The sequence below is a fragment of the Phyllostomus discolor genome, chromosome 1 (assembly GCF_004126475.2).
Source record: "Phyllostomus discolor isolate MPI-MPIP mPhyDis1 chromosome 1, mPhyDis1.pri.v3, whole genome shotgun sequence".
NCBI lineage: Eukaryota > Metazoa > Chordata > Mammalia > Chiroptera > Phyllostomidae > Phyllostomus > Phyllostomus discolor.
This window is the reverse complement of record NC_040903.2, coordinates 114,970,661-114,987,450: the sequence shown is the minus strand read 5'-3', so window position 1 is coordinate 114,987,450 and position 16,790 is coordinate 114,970,661. Positions and strand designations below refer to the sequence as shown.

General features: G+C 52.7%; 1 protein-coding gene across 1 annotated transcript; it reads left to right on the top strand.

Moving 5' to 3' along the window:
• The first annotated feature begins 240 nt into the window (after positions 1 to 240).
• On the top strand, positions 241 to 8,435 carry ISLR2 (immunoglobulin superfamily containing leucine rich repeat 2). The gene is given in 4 exon segments (XM_028507519.2): positions 241 to 535; positions 3,437 to 3,543; positions 4,922 to 5,311; positions 5,314 to 8,435. Coding segments are annotated over 2 exon segments (2,244 nt in total). The 5' UTR covers positions 241 to 535; positions 3,437 to 3,543; positions 4,922 to 4,929; the 3' UTR covers positions 7,176 to 8,435.
• Positions 8,436 to 16,790: the final 8,355 nt, after the last annotated feature.

The following is a 16,790-nucleotide window of genomic DNA, read 5'->3' as shown; positions in this document are numbered from 1 at the left end:
TCGGGCTCCGCAACATCTACAGTAGAGGTTGTTCCGAGGGGGGGGGGGGGACCCTTCCCGGAGCTCCCTCTCTGTGCTTCTGGGTCTGTCTAGGGTCCAAGCCCCATCCTAGTCTAAAAGCCTTAGCCTGGTTTCTACAGGTCCTATCCGCTACCCTCCCTACGCCCCCCACCCCGCGGCCCCCCGCGCTGTAGGCTCTGAACCTTATCTCCTTCCCCTGCTCACACCTACTCCCACCCACCTGATTAGGGGCCTGTTTCTTTAACGATCAAAGACGTGGGAGGCGGTGGGGGTGGTATCTCAGCTCCGGTTTCCCCAGCCCATCGGTTACTGTACCATTATTAACATTATAGTCATTAGACTGCTCCTGCGCGCCTGGCGGCGCAAGAAAAGCGCTCAATATTCCAGCTGAGCTCGGAGGCTGAACCCGGAGCCTTGTTCCCACCCCGGTTCTCCGCGGACCTTGCCGGGGGCGACTCGGGCTTTAGGCTGCCGGGGCAGGCAGGCACTGGGCTCTCCAGGGCCGAAGGCTGGGGTAAGGGTTGTCTTTCCCCAGGGCACTCTCGGGGAACAAAAGCGCTCGCTGGAGAGTGGGCGGGAACCACAGGGCCCCGCGGGAACCCGCGCCCTCGCTGGGTGGCCACCGCGTCCTTAGGCGCGGTCCTGACGCCTGGAGCCCCATCTCCCTGCTGAATTTCTCCAGTTTCTGCAGCGCCGGCAGGAAAGCGAAGGAAAGGGTTCTTGCTCCGCCAGCGAGTCCCAGAGGTTCCGGGCACGCTGGCTGGACGGGTCCCTGAGATCCAGAGAAACACTCCGCGGAGAGTGAGCGAAACCATTCTGACCTCCACTTCCCAGCCCCTCTGTCTTACAGTCCCTGAACCCTTCCAAGTTGTCCCGGGCCCGCCCGCCTCTCCGTCAGCCTCCTGGGGGTTGAGGGGACGGAAGAGAGGTGGAAACTGGGCGAAGGGTCCACGAGCCGCGCGCCTTCGCGCCAGAACCCCAATCCGTGCCTCTGCGCTAGGCGCCCCGCCCTGCCCCGCCCGAGGAAGGCTCCGGAACCCGCCATCTGGACCCCACTCTCCGTCTTCGATGCTGGGCCTCCGCCTCCTCCGGACCGCTCTTCCCGAGCGCAGGCTTTCTGAGCCGCCTCCTCAAGTTTCCCAAGACGTGGACAACGCTGCCGGGAAGACCCCCTTACTCCGCAGACAAAGGGGCTGTGCCAGGTCCGCAGGCTGCGCCACACCCTGACCCAGCCAGGCCCAAACAGCAGGGACTCACTTCCGAACTGGGGACCCGTTGCCCGTCCCACCACCGGGTCAAGGTGCTCTCACCCCTCCACCGCCGTCCTCTGGGCCCGCTGTGGGGAGTGCAGCCGCAGGTGGAATGAAGTTCTGGGTTCTGAAGTCTGGGCTGAGAGAGATGCGCTGGACCCAGCAGCCCGCTCGGCCTCCTGTAGCGGCGGCAGGAGGCCGAGAGAGGGAGGGACGCGGAGCTTGCTTCGCCAGTTTGTTCATATTTAATTTACAAAGGATCCTCGGAACTAGGGTCGGGCGATCTCTTTAGATGCAGCACTTCTCTCCTGTCCACCGCCCCCCCCCCCCGCCCCACCTCCCTAGCTCATTAAAATGCTCCACATTTAAATCCGGAGATTGAGCTTCACAGAGGGCCCTCACTGGTGCCATCGACCCACTGCCAGAGCCTCCCCACGACCCAGGCTGAGGGCTGGGGGAGCCCAGCGCCACCCCAAAGGACCGGGGAACGTGAGGGCTTTGCGTGTGTCCGGGATCCTGTACCCGTGTCCCGATCCTGGCCAGCAGCTCTGTCTCCAGGCCGCGGGGCCATGCAGGCGGACAGGAATCAGGTTTTTAGCCCAATGCCTAGCACACTCATGCGTCTCTGCCTCCTTGTCGATAAGAGAAATGTAGGGGTTTCGCCAGAGACAGGGAGCGAGAGTGCCGGCGTATGTCGAGGTTGGCTGTGTGTGGTGTGAACGTGCGAGACACTGGGCGGTGACGGCGGCGTAGACTGTGGGAACCGAGTGTAAGGTTGGAGGTGTGTTTGCTCCTGAGGCTGTGAAGATACGAAAGGGAGAGTGGTGCTCGAGCCTTAAGTTCCCAGCCCACAGAGCTCAAGAGGAGCAGACATTTTTATAGCCATCCCTTTGGGCAGCGTTGTCCGCTGCAGCCCCGATGTCCCGTTCGCCTCTAGCTGTCAAGGACTGAGGGTGAGGCGTTGGGTGCGCTCGGGCAGGCTTACTGGGAACGGAGCCTGATACCCACGCGCCCCACCCGGCTCCTCCCGGAGGTGCGCACAAGCCAGCCACGTGGGCCGTGGGCTTCAGCGCTAGTTTAGCTACAAAGGACCAGACGTAAAGAGTCGAGCTTAAAAGGCTAGGCAGGGTACGCGGTGGGCTGGGGAGGGGACATCGCTTCCCCGCACGCCCTGCAGCGCCCTGCGTTCTCATCTTCGGATTGGACAGGCTTGGGGCAGGGGCCCAGAGAGAGACCTGGGCAGGTGCCTGCCCAGATTCAGGCAAAAACGGTAGGGAGGGTGAGGTGCTCCGCTAACACTATAAATTATGCACCGTGTTGAACGTGGCTTGGGGAGGAGGCGACTAGCGGGGGAAGAGGGGGTGGGGGGTGCGGGAAGGAAGGGTCCCCGCGAGCCCGACTGCGCGCCGCTCAGCCCGTCCCACTCGAGGTCTGTCTGTTCCACTAAATGCGTTTCCAAAAAGAGTTTAAACACAAAACACGATCCCCCTTTATTTGTGCGCCTTGCCTTCCCCCAAATTCCTCGAGGACGTTTTGTCTCACGTGTTGCGGGACATAAAAGCAGCTCTGGTTCAATTAGCAGCCACGCTCACGGGGCCCGGCGGACCGCTCTAAGGTGAGTGCGGGTGAATGTGTGTGCGTGCGGGAGGCGGCGAGTGGCGAGTGTCCTGGGTGAAGGTGTGCCTTTGAAAATGAGTGTGAACGGTAGTGAGAACTCAACACATCAGCGCTATTACATGATGGTGGCTAATTCTAACGTGCGAAGGCCGACCGTGTAGAGGGGGCGAGGGTCCGTGACGTGTTTGGATGTGTGGGGGGAGCCATGCGATAAGGACCAGCGGCGACGTCTGCAGGTGTGTAAATGTGGGGGGACATGGATTATGGGGTGCGGTGAACTGGCAAGAGCCCGGCCGAGGGCGGTGGGTGTGGGGGCCGAAACGGGGCTCGGCGAGGGGTAGAGCCTCTACCGCGTTAACAAACGTAGACGATGCGGGAGATGGGAGAGGCTCCGCGCGTCCCTGCCAAGCCGGGAGCGCGCGCAGAGTCTCGTCAATCAGCAGCCAGAGAGGTGGGGGGAACAGACACGAAAGGAAAAACTGGAGTGGGACCTCAGGGCCAGGAGGGGACCCCAGACTTAGCCGTCCCTTGCCCCTGTCTCCCCGCAGTCGCAGCAACAGATGCGCCCTTGGGCTGTCGTCCTGGCTCGGAGACGTGAAGTCTGGCGGAGGGGTTGACGCCCGAGGCAGCACACGAGGAGTCAGAAGAGCTGCGGGTAAGCTTCCGGACCGCCCCACAACCTCGATCCGTGTGTGTGTGGGGGGGGGGGTAGACCCCATCTAGGGTGCTGGACCCCGTGAGATTGGGGAGGGATGGGGAGGAGCTCTCCCCAGAGAGCAAAGGTGGAGTGGGGAGCAAGGGCTTCCAAAACCCAGCCGGAGGGGCTCTGCCAGACCTGCCCCGAGCCTGTGTATAAGTGCGTTTGTGTGGCCGGGAGAAGGGTCCCTGGAGCATCACAGAGCTTCAGAAAAGGGGCAAAATCTTGAACCTTCTCCTAATTCCGTAGCTAGTGGTAGCCCCCCCCTCCCCCATCCATGTGGGCTAGGGACCGGTCTGCTTCCTTGGGAGCCGCCTGGGCTCTGTGGTGTGGGGTGGGACCCTTAGTGACATTCCTCCCATGCTCCTGGTCCACGCAAGGGGGAAGACCTCCTTCCTCAGGTGGGAGGCTGACTGAGCAACCCTGGTTGTCTCCTGGAGGGAGCTGCGGGGGCTCAGATTGCGGCGGCTGAGGGGTCTGCCAGTCAGCTTCTGCGGGTCCCACGGCTCTTGCCACCCGCTGAAAATTCTCCGCATCGCTAATCCGCTGGGATTTTAGTCTTAGCGGAGAGCTGTGTGCAGGTGCCAGTGCGGGCTTGTGTCCCTGTGTGTGGGTCGTTTTGAGTGAGGACTTGTGTCCTTGTGTCTGTCAATTCCCACAATGAACAGGAAAGCGCTTTGCACTGTTGTGGAAACGCTGTGCAAATGCTGGGCTCAGCTGAGAGAACAATGAGGTCTCCAGGGTATGTTGTCTCTGTGTCTGGGTGCCTTTACGTTTGTGTGTCTACAAAATGCGTTGTGAACCTCTAAACCACCACAGAAATTGGCGGTTTGATGGTGGTGCCTGAGCGTGTGTTTGTACTGTTGTTCTCCTGCGTGGGTGTGTGTGCCAGTGCTGTATACGGGACAAAGAGTTCGAGGAGAGACACCAGTCACAGACCAAAAAATACCCTTTCTGTGTATCCCTTTCATGGGATTAAACAAAGGCTTAGAAATACAGACGAGTCCGTGCAGAGCCCAAGGCAGAGCGGCAATCTGCCGGCCGAGCCTGTGCAGGGGGGCCGGCGCCTGGGTGAGAGGGGTAGACAGGCGGGGGGAAAAAGAGCAAGGTAGAAGGCCTCTGGAAAAGGAAGCCAGGGTTTCGTGAGGGAGCATGCATTGATTCCGGAGACTTTTATTGTGCTACACCCATGCCCAAGAGAGGCACCTGGGTGTAGAGGAGGTTACCGGAGCCCTTGGGGCCCACTCAAGACTGGTTTTCGGAGGCAGAGCTTGATAGGGCAAAGAAGGTGGGACTCGGTGAATCGTCTCCGGTCTTTCCCCGCTTTCACCTGCAGGATCCGCAATGTTGCCCTTGCGAGTACTGTGGCTGGCCTGGGCGCTGCTAGGAGTGGCGGGAGCATGCCCCGAGCCGTGCGCCTGCGTGGATAAGTATGCACACCAGTTCGCCGACTGCGCATACAAGGAGCTTCGCGAGGTGCCAGAAGGACTGCCAGCTAACGTGACCACGCTTAGTCTTTCCGCCAACAAGATCACCGTGCTGCGGCGCGGGGCCTTCGCCGACGTCACGCAGGTCACGTCGCTGTGGCTGGCGCACAACGAGGTTCGAACCGTGGAGCGCGGCGCGCTGGCGGTGCTGAGCCAGCTCAAGAACCTTGACCTGAGCCACAACCTTATATCCAGCTTCCCATGGAGCGATCTGCGTAACCTGAGCGCGCTACAGCTGCTCAAATGAACCATAACCGCTTGGGGTCGCTTCCCCGGGACGCACTCGGTGCGCTGCCCGACTTGCGCTCCCTGCGCATTAACAACAATCGGCTGCGTACACTAGCTCCCGGCACCTTCGACGCGTTGAGCGCACTGTCACATCTGCAACTTTATCACAACCCCTTCCATTGCGGTTGCAGCCTCGTGTGGCTGCAAGCCTGGGCCGAGAGCACGCGAGTCTCGCTACCTGAGATCGACTCCATTGCGTGCGCCACGCCCACCGCGCTGCAGGGGGTTCCGGTGCACCGCCTGCCCACTCTGTCCTGTGAGCCACCCAGTGTGCACCTGAGTGCCGAGCCGCCCATTGGGGCTCCGGGCAGCCCCCTGCGCTCCGGCATGGCGCTCATGCTACACTGTGCCGCCGAAGGACACCCCACGCCCCGCCTTCAATGGCAACTCCAGATCCCGGGTGGCATCATAGTCTTAGAGCCGCCGGTCCTGAGCGGGGAGGACTACAGGGACGGGATGGAAGATGGGGACGAGGAAGGAGATGGGGAAGGAGATGGGGATGGGCCGATGCAGACGGAGGCCCCAACCCCGTCTCCAGCACCAGCGTGGCCCGCGCCCCCAGCTACCCCACGCTTCCTGGCTCTAACAAACGGCTCCTTGTTGGTGCCCCTCTTGAGTGCCAAAGAGGCAGGCGTCTACACGTGCCGTGCCCACAACGAGCTGGGCACCAACTCCACCTCAGTACGCGTGGTGGTCGCAGCTGCCGGGCCCTCAAAGCACGCTCCTAGCGCAGGGGGAGACACGGATGTGCAGAGTCCCACCTCTGAGCGTAAGTCCACAGCCAAAGGCCGGATCAACAGCGTTCTGTCCTCCAAGTCCGATGGCAAAATCAAAGGCCAAGGCCCAGCCCGGGGTAGCATCCTTGGGGAAATGGAGGCGGGGCCTTTGGAGGCTGGAGAAGCAGAGGAGGCGGAAAACCAGGTCTCTGCAGAACTGGCGGAGGAGCAGCGCTGTGGCCACGGGGACCCCTCGCGGTATGTGTCCAATCACGCGTTCAACCAGAGCGCGGACCTCAAGCCGCACGTCTTTGAGCTGGGCGTCATTGCGCTGGACGTGGCTGAGCGCGAGGCGCGGGTGCAGCTGACGCCGCTGGCGGCGCGCTGGAGCCCGGGGCCTGGGGGGGCTGGAGGAGTCGGGTTGCCTGAGCCGCGGCCGCTGCGTCGTCTCTATCTGTGCCCGGCGGGGGGAGGCGCGGCAGTTCAGTGGTCGCGCGTGGAAGAAGGCGTCAACGCCTACTGGTTCCGTGGCCTGCGGCCTGGCACCAACTATTCCGTGTGCCTGGCGCAGGCGGGCGAGGCCTGCCATGTACAAGTGGTGTTCGCCACCAAAAAGGAGTTGCCCTCCCTGCTGGTGATCGTGGCGGTGAGTGTGTTCCTTTTGGTCCTGGCCACCGTGCCCCTGCTGGGCGCCGCCTGCTGCCACCTGCTGGCCAAACACCCGGGGAAGCCCTACCGTCTGATCCTGCGGCCGCAGGTTCCTGACCCCATGGAGAAGCGCATCGCCGCCGACTTCGACCCGCGTGCCTCCTACCTCGAGTCCGAGAAAAGCTACCCGGCAGGCGGCGAAGCTGGCGGTGAGGAGCCAGAGGAGGCCCCCGGGGAGGGTCCCGACGAAGACGCAGAGCAGGGGGACCCATGTGGGGACTTGCAGAGGGAGGAGAGCCTTGCGGCCTGCTCGCTGGTGGAGTCCCAGTCCAAGGCCAACCAAGAGGAGTTTGAGGCGGGCTCAGAGTACAGTGACCGGCTGCCCCTGGGTGCGGAGGCGGTCAACATTGACCAGGAGATTAACGGCAACTACAGGCAGACAGCGGGCTAACCCCGCCCCCCGCCCCGCCTGCCCGGTTTCATCCCCACCTAGGGCACCTGGGAGCAGAAATCTGGGCCTGGCAGGATTTATGCCCCCCTCCAATTATTCAGCCCTCTTACCGCCCCCACCCCCAACTGTGACCCCTGGGGACTTACAGTGGGGAGTGGAACAATTTCACCAGCCCCCCCCCCCAGCCCCGCTACACTCACGATCGTTATTGTCCTTGTGCACTGAATTCCCTCCAGCAAGCACAGTTCCCAGCTCCTCTCTCCCTATATAAGACACCACCGCTGACCATGAGGCAAAATCCACGCCTCTCCATTCCCACGCAGTTATCTTCGACATCTGCCCCGCGGCCGCCCGACCATGAGCCCGGAGCCAGGGAAAAGGGGAGAAAACATTGGAAACATCTGGCGGTGACGCTGTGGCTTGGGGCCAGGCCCGGGACCCCGGACAGACGTCCGTCCCTACAGTGGGGCGCTCTGAGGTTCCGCCTCAACCCCTACTCTGCGCTTTCCAGGGTGCATGTCCTAGAAGCCAGGGTTTGAAGACAACTCCCTAGTTTTTAGTTTTAAAGCCCCCTTGTGACTGGGAACCAAACCCTTCTGCTCCCCCGTCCCCCGCCCCCCCACCCCCCTCTGCCTCACTGCGTTTCTGACCAGCTGGAGCCCATCCGGGTGCCCGGGGCGCCTTTCACCTCCCCGCTTGGATTTTCATATTCTCGTTGTTTTCAAAGACAGCAACACTCCGAGCCTGGTGCTAACACTCTTTTCCCAGCCTCTGGGAAAATTGTGTGTATGTGTATGTGTGTGTTTCGGGGGCGAGGGTCCGTTTTTTTCTGCTTTCTGAACCTAATTTCAAGCTCCTCGGAACCGCACCCTTTTCCCATCGAGGGTGCGAGTTTGATCCCGAGCCAGTTTCGTTGTGGGTGGGGTGGGTTTTCAGGAGACTGGTGCACTCACTCGACAGCTCCGCTTCCACCGCTGCACGGCCTCGGACCTCATCTTGAGAAGCTCCGGGGCCAGAGGACGCAACTGCGGTACCGGGGGCCGGGTTCCTCGAGAAGCCGCGCGCCCTGTTTCGCACAAATCCTGCGAGTGACCTGCAGCGCGATCCGGGTGGGGAAGCGCCCCTCGGTCCTCCCCATTTCGCCCCGCCCCGCCCCTTCTTCCACGACAATAGTATTTGCCTGGCGTGTCGTCCTAGACGAGCGTGCTCTGTAGGAGAAAAGTCTGTGTCCTGTAAAGTGTGACCTTATGGTGTAGGGGCGGGCGGGCGGGGAGGGAAGGAGGGTGGGCGGAGGAGGGTAGTCTGGGCGCGGCGACTCTGACTGGGGTCCTTCTTCGCGCTCGAAGGCAAACACTGGGGTTGGGGTGGGGAGTTTCGGGCGTCTGGGTCGTCGGGTCCTCGAACCGCAGCACAAGTGCAGCCCGGGGCGGAGGAGGCCCCGGGGCCGCGCCCTTTTCTAAAGGTGTGTCTGTACGTACACAGTCAATAAAACGGTCGATTTGAACTGGGCTTGGTGACTCTTTGTCCGGGACGGAAGGAGGAAGCCGCGGGGGGCGGGGGGGGGGGAGGAGTGCAGGAGGAAACTGAGGAAGGGAGGAGCTCCGAGGCCCCTCCCGTTGGGATTCTTTGTGAGATCTCATGTTTGTTCGTCTGTCCAGTGATTTTTGTCCGGTGTGTACACCCCGCGCCTGCTCCCTGAGCCCCCAGCTCCCGGGCGGAAGGGCAAAACACGTGGGAGAGAGAGGCTGGTGGCAAGGACAGGGTGGGTCCCTGCAGACCGAACAGGAGAAACTCCAGGGGGTGTGCGCAATGCTCCTTGGGTTGACCCTGTTTCTGGGATGGGATGTGGCTGCGTGTGTGTGTGTGTACTGCCTAGTTGTTGTGTTCAACACCAGCCTCTTAGTTCTCTGAGGAGCCAGTGGAGAGATTCACAGGGCAACACCGCTGTGGCTTGCACAAAAGACGTCACAAATAACAAATCACAGAGCAGGCAAATGAGGGAGAGCAGAAAAGGGACAGCCTGGCAAGGCTGGTTCCACAGAACAACTTGATGCCTTTAAGCCCAGGAGCCTGGTGTCTGTGCACCAGCGTGGGGGTGGGGGGTGGGGCGAGGAGCGGTGGCCCTCAGTGAATGGTGGTCAGACAACCGTCAGGATGCCTGAGGCAGCCTGATGGTCTAAGGTGGGTGCACATGTGGAATCAGGTCGAAAGCACACTGATTTCATAATCTCAGAAATGGGGCTTCCTGGGTGAGGAACAGGAGAGACAAAGGGGCAGATCCACAGCGGATGCCTGCTCTGCATCTGGATCAGCCTGAAGTGCTGTCCTTGGGCTGTCTGTGTGTTTCAGCTGAATCTTCCCTTAGGACAGGGAGTGAACCCAGGAAGGGAGACAGAAGAGCAAAGGAATAAAAACGAAGGGAGCAGATGAAGATTACATCTCTACTCTCTCTGTGGGTGCAAGGTCTTCCCAATTGGGCCAGGCCCAGCTCCAGACACCAGCAAGCTATCCAAGCCTGTCTCCGGACAGAGGTGGTGACTATGACACTTCCCAGGGCTGGAGCCTGGGTTCCCTTCCCAAACCAGCAAAGCTCTCTTAGGGAAAAACTCCCTTCCCAGAGCCACAGCCTGAGCCCTGCCCCTGTAGCCAACCCACTGTCAGGGACACAGCTCAGAAATATAGGCTTTTGGGAAAAGAACTTTTTTCCACCTGAAAACGCTGCCTTTGAGCAGGAAGCAGAGACTGACTCAATTCCTGTGATTGGTTTAAAAATCCACCCACATGATTGCTTTTAGGCACAGGCCTGGCTAGGTCCCTAAAGTCCTTTTTTTGGCCCAACCCAGCACTCTGGTCATAGGAATGGGGGGAAAGGGGAAGAAGCGATCCTTCCTGTCCCCACTGTCCTAACGAGTGGAAACTCTCCCGGAGATCTTCCCTCCCCCCTAGGATCCTGAGTTCCCCCGCAGGAATGTGCAGAGTTCTGACACTACTTGGTCCTGGGCAGAGCTTTTTAAGGATGAACACATATTGTTCAGCTAGGCCTCCTGCTCCCTGAGCAAGGCTGGGCCCAGAGGCTCTCCCACAGGACAGCAATGGGTTCGCACTGGAGGTGGAAGGAGGCCACCGCGCTGCACTGACTGCCCACTGGATACCCGCCTTCTTAGGACTCTCCCACTTCCGTCTGAACCTCCTGTCTGAGGGTCCCCCCAGCATCTGGCCTTCTTCTTGTCTCCTTTTAAATTGTGTTCTTTCATTTCCTTCCCCTCTCTCCTCTCTGGTCTCTTTTTCCTTCTGCCTCTCTCTCTTTTCTTCCTCAAGAATCTCATAAAATCCCAGGGTTGAAAGGGATCCTGAAGATTTGCTAATCCAACTACCCATCTGAGGTTTAATTATTTTTCTGCAACGTCCCCATTAGGAGGTTGTTTGTACTTATTTATCCAGGGATGGGAGCTCACCATCACTCCCTCCCCTTCAGGAACCAACTGTCGAGCAGTTTAGAGTGTGTCCCACCCTCAAGTAACCCTTAAGCCCAAGTCTGCCATGGGATGTACCTTGTGAGAATCTGCAGAGGTTTGGAAGTGAAATCCCTACCTTTATCTCTCACTCCAGGGCTTCAAAGATTTTCATTCACTGACATTTATATATTTGTTTATTAGTTTGTTTGTTTATAGTATCTGGTGACTCAGGTGCCATACTGGCTTAGCTCTTCCCAGTGTGTTTTGCCAGAAAACCGATTTGGATGCTACAGGAGAATGGAGTCTAATGTGTTGAGGATTGTGGGTGTAAATTTGGTAAGGGAGTGGGGAGGTACCTGGAAAATAGTCAGAGAATGCGATATGACAGCAGCAACCTTGGAACTCATGGTGATTTATCAGGAGCAGTAATTGTCTGAGCTACAGACACCAGACGCCCTGCCTGGGATGTGGCCTTGGATCATTGGAAACCTGTGTGCCGAAAGGTGACTTGAATGGAGTGTCCCCCACTCCAATGTCTCTTAAAACATCAGCAGGAATGAGGAACATCAAAGATCATTCAAGAAAGTACATTAATATAAAAGGACAAAGGGAAGTACTGCTTCTTTGAGGAAGAAGCTGCCGAGTGGGGTCCTCTGCTTCCTAGTCCGGAGTCTGGAGGGCAGCTCTCCTCCCGTGACATCTGAATAGCAACCACAACTAAAGCTACTACCTCTGAAGCTTTTTTGAATCAGTAAATGTCTGGACTGTTTACTCCCTGGTGGTGATACTGTTCTCAACTTTTCCTCCTGGATCTCAGGGCCAGGCATTTTGATAGGTAAGGGGGAGGGGGGTGGCATCTTGCTATGATTGCCTCACCTCAGATTTCACATCAGAGCCTCGGTTATGAGACTGTCCACAGGGAAGGGGAGACCTGCTGTCTGCACGGCCAGAGGCACCATCTGCAGAGACAGAGCCACGCTGCGTGAGCATGGAGCAAGCGAACTTGGAGGGGCCTGTCCTTTCAGGGAGGAGGTGGGTTCTCGGCTGAAAAAGCCAGGCCTGGGTACAGGGATCCAGGAAATGTCCCGTGTAGAGACAGTAAGTTGCCAAATCAGACTTAACAAATACCTTTACCTGTGAGTCTCCAACATAAAGTCACTGACAAGACCAATTCTGCCAGAAAACTGGGGATGGTGCAAGCAGAACCATTTCAGTTGTAGTGTGTCAATTAATTGATTGCACTTGCAACACAGCAGCCACCCACACACATGTGTTCAATGACAAGACTTTTGCCTTAGGACTCAATAGAGAATAACATTATATTGAAAATGAAAGAGCTGCTGTGACTGGCATATAAAAGAGATTGAATTATAAAGTGTCTTGCCTTTAGTTTAAAACATGGCCAATGTTCCTAATGAGACTTGATGTGGATTAAAAACAAAACAGGACAAACAAAAAAAAAAACCCGCCATCCAAACATGCCATGATGGGTAGAAAATAAAACCAACTTTGTGGGGTTAAATATATTGGAAAGACTTTGTATCATCCCTTGGTTGAATAAGTACTTTTGGTGATTTGAATTGTGCTAATTGTGTGTGCTTTGTTTGGACATGTGAATGTAGAATGAATAATTAAGTTTAAGTCCACATGGAATAAGGAAAATAAAACTGTTTATATATTTTTTAGCAACTGTTTACTGTTTAAACATGCCCCCTTGTGTATTGGGACTTAATTTGGTTTTGGCAAATTAAATGCATTTTCTCCTAGCAACATTCTAGCAAACTGGCCCTTAAATTGCGTCTAAAGCCATTTGAGAGAAAAACTGCCACAGTTGTAGAGAACTGAGGAACTTCATAAGGATTGATCAGTGTTCAAATGGGGAAAGGATGGGAATGGAGAATTAATTATTAATGCTTTTTAATAAAAGTGGCTTTTGTTTAATAAAATTTAATAAGATACACTTTTATTTAAAAAGTAAAATAAAAATTTAGACTGGCTAAAATTGGTAATGGTCACCATATATTAGTATAAGTATTGATAATATCTATAGTAGCCAACATTTATTGAACTCTTACCATATGCCAGGCATACTCTATGGAATTTATAAACATTATTTTATTAATCCTTATAATAATCCTGTGAGGTGATAATATTATTATCCCAATTTACAGGCAGAGAAACCAAAAAGCATAGAGGGCTGGTAATTTGCTACGGTCGCACCCTGGTGATGAGGTCTGTACTTGGTCGTCTGACCCCAACACCAGAGCTCCGAGCCACCCAGCCAAGCGTCCTCCTCATGCCTCTGTCAATCTAGGCAAAGGATAATATATTTTACATATTGTTAAATTTACCAATTCTGGAGTTTGTCTAGAAAAAATCTTTTTCTTCTGTCTTTCTTATTGCTCAAAATAATTTTTCCCATGATTATAAAAGTTATGCATGATTAAAGGTAAATGAGTGTAACCACTTGGAAACGTCTTCGACAGTATACTAAAATTAAAGATATTAAAATTAAAATTGCTTGCGATTTAGGAATTTTACTCTTGGGCTCATACCCAACAGAAATCAGTGTTTACGCCCATCAAAAGACCAGCAAGTGTGTCCGTGGGCACAAGCACCAGAGAGTTTCAGAGGCTTCATTCGCGATAGCCCCGAACTGGAGATTACTCGAATACCCACCAGAAGCAGAATGGGGAAAACACGCGCGGTATATATACTCACATCGCGGAATGCCACACAGTGAGCAGTGAGATGAATGGCATGACGCCCGGTGAGAGACGCACACACAGAAGACTACGTAACGCATGGTTTCATTCACATGCAGTCCAAATACAGGCCAAGCTGACTTTTGGTGAACAAAATCAGAATATTTCTGGAAGGTACTGACTAAGATTGACAGGGTGCTCTAAGGAGCCTTCCAAGGTGCTGGCATGTAATTTTATCTCAGTCCTGGTAGTGGCTATATGGGGGTGTACATACACACACAAATTCGTCAAAGTATATATACTTAAGGCTGTGCACTTGGCTGGATTTGTTATACCTCAGTTTTTTTAATTTTTTAATTTAAAAATTACAGTTGACATACAACATTATATTAGTTTCAGGTGTACAACCCCATGATTAGACATTTATATAACTTACAAAATGATCATGCCAGTTGTACCTCTCTGACCCAATGCATAGTTTTTACAGTATTATTGACTGTACTCCCTATGCTGTACTTTATATCCCCATGACTGTTCTGTAACTACCCATTTATACTTCTACATCCCTTCCCCTCTTTCACCCAGTCCCCCAGCCCACCTCCCATCTAGCCACCATCAAAACTGTTCTTGATACGAGTCTGTTTCTGTTCTGCTTCTTCATTTACTTTGTTTTTTTAGAGTCCACATATAAGTGAAATCATATGACATTTGTCTTTTTCTTTCTGACTTATTTCACTCAGCACAGTACCCTGTAGGTCCATCCATGTTGCTGCATGTGTTAAGATTTCATTCTTCTTTATGGCCAAATCTTATTCTACTGTATATATGCACTTCTTCTTCATCCATTAATCTACTGATGGACACTTAGGTTGCTTCCATGTCTTGGCTATTGTAAATAATGCTGTAATAAACATATGAATGGATGTGTCTTTTTGAGTTAGTGTTTAGGATTTCTTTGGATAAATATCCAGAAGTGGAATTCCTGGGTCCTTCTTTGCCTCTTTTTGTTGCCTTTGTTTTAAAGTCTATTTTGTCTAGTATAAGTATTGCTATCCCAGCTGTTCCTTTTGTTTGTTTGCTTATTTTCATTTTAATGCAATATCTTTTTCCATCCCTTTCCTTTCAGTCTGTGTGTGTGTCTTTCGATCTGAAATGAATCTCTTGTGCACAGCATAGGTAAGGGTCTTGTTTTGTTATCCATTCAGCCACCATATGTCTTTTGTTTGGAGTATTCAATTGCATTTAAAGTAATTATTGATGGAAATGTATATTTGCCATTTTATTATGCATAGTTTTGTCTTTTATTTTTTCTTCTTCTTAAAGAAGGCCCTTTAACATTTCTTATAATATTGGTTTGTTGATAATGAATTCCTTTAGCTTTTCTTGTCTAAAAACTTTTAAAAAAAGATTTTATTTATTTATTTTTAGAGAGGGGGAAAGGAGGGAGAAAGAGAAGGAGAGAAACATTAATGTGTGATTGCTTCTCGAGTGCCCACTACTGGGGACCTGACCCACTACCCAAGAATATGCCCTGACTGGGAATTGAACCCTTTGTTTCACAGGCCAGCACTCAATCCATTGAATCACACCAGCCAGGGCTGAAAAACTCTTTATGTGTCTTTTGATTCTAAATGATAGCTTTGCTGGGTAAAGTAATATTGGTTGTAGGTCCTTGTTTTCATCACTTTGAATATTTTGTGCCAGTCCCCCTGGCCTACAAAGTTTCTGTTGAGAAATTGGCTGACAGTCTTCTGGGAGCTCCCTTGTAAGTAACTAACTGTTGTTCTCTTGCTGCTTTTAAGATTCTCTCTTTGTCTTTAATACTGGGCATTTTAATTATACTGTGGGCCTCTTTGGGTTCATCTTGTTTGAAACTCTATGTGCTTCTTGGGATTGTATGTCTATTTTCTTCACCAAGTTAGGGAAGTTTTCCATCATTATTTTTTCAAATAGGTTTTCAATTTTTCATTCTCTTTCTTCTCCTTCTGCCACTCACATAATGCAAATATTGGTAAGTTTGAAGTTGTTCCAGTGGTTCCTTACACTAGCCTCATTTTTTGGATTTTATTTTTGCTGTTCTGATTGTTTTCTGCTCCCTTATCTTCCAAATCATTTATTTATCGTCTGCTTCACCTACTCTACTGTTGATTCCCTGTAAATTATTCTTCATTTCAGTTAGTGTATTCTTCATTTCTGACTAGTTTTTTTTAATTATTGATTGATTTGAGAGAGAGGGAGAGAGATACATTAATTTGTTGTTCCACTTATTCATGCATTCATTGGTTGCTTCTTGTATGTGCCCTGACTGAAGATCAAATCTGCAACCTTGGCATATCAGGATGATGTTCTAACCAACTGAGGTACCAGAGAGGGCTCTGACTAGGTCTTTTTTTATTTTTAACATTTTGTTTATTTATTTTTAGAGGGAGAGGTAGGGAGGGAGAAATAAAGGGAGAGAAACATCAATGTGTGGTTGCTTCTTGTGTGCCCCCTACTGGGGACCTGGCCTGCAACTCAATCATGTGCCCTGACTGGGAATCGAACTGGCAACCCTTTGGTTTGCAGGCTGGAACTCAATCCACTGAGTCACACCAGCCAGGGTTCTAAATAGTTCTTTTTTATATTTCCCATCTCTTTGTTGAAGTTCTAAATTCCTCTACTCTTCCTCTAAGTTCATTAAGCATCCTTATGACCAATGTTTTGGGTTTTTTTCTTTTTCTTCTGGTGATTTTATTTTTGATTTTTTATTATTTTTAATTTTTTTCAATTACAGTTTATGTGTAATGTTATTTTATATTATTTTATAAAGGTATACAGCATAGTGGCTAGATAATCATATACTTTACAAACTGTCCCCTTGATATTTTTAGTACCCACCTGGACCATACATAGTTAATACAATATTATCGACTATATTTCCTATGCTATACTTTATATCCCCATGACTATTTTGTAACTACCATTCTGTACTTCTCAATCCCTTTATCTTTTTCACCTAGGCCCCCAATTCCCCTCTCCTTTGGAAACCACCAGTCTGTTCTCTGTATCCGTGAGTCTGATTCTGTTGTTGTTGTTGTTGTTGTTGTTGTTTATTGTAACCAGTGTTTTGAATTCTACATCTGGTAGACTGTCTTCATTTTGTTGAGTTATTTTCTGGAATTTTGTTCTATTCTTTCATTTAGGACATGTTTTTTTTGTCCGCTCATTTTGGCTGCCTCCCTGTTTCCATGTTTTCTATGTATTAGGCAGAGCTGCTATGTCTCCTGGTCTTGGTTGAGTGACCACATGTAGTAGGTCTTCTGTAGGGTCTATTGGCACAGCCTCCCCTATCACCCATGCTAAGCACTTCTGGTGAACCCTGCCCCCTCTGTGAGCTGTGTGCACTCTCTTTTTGTAGTTGAGCCTTGATTTCTGTTGGCACATCAATGGGAGGAATTTACCAAGGCCAATCAGCT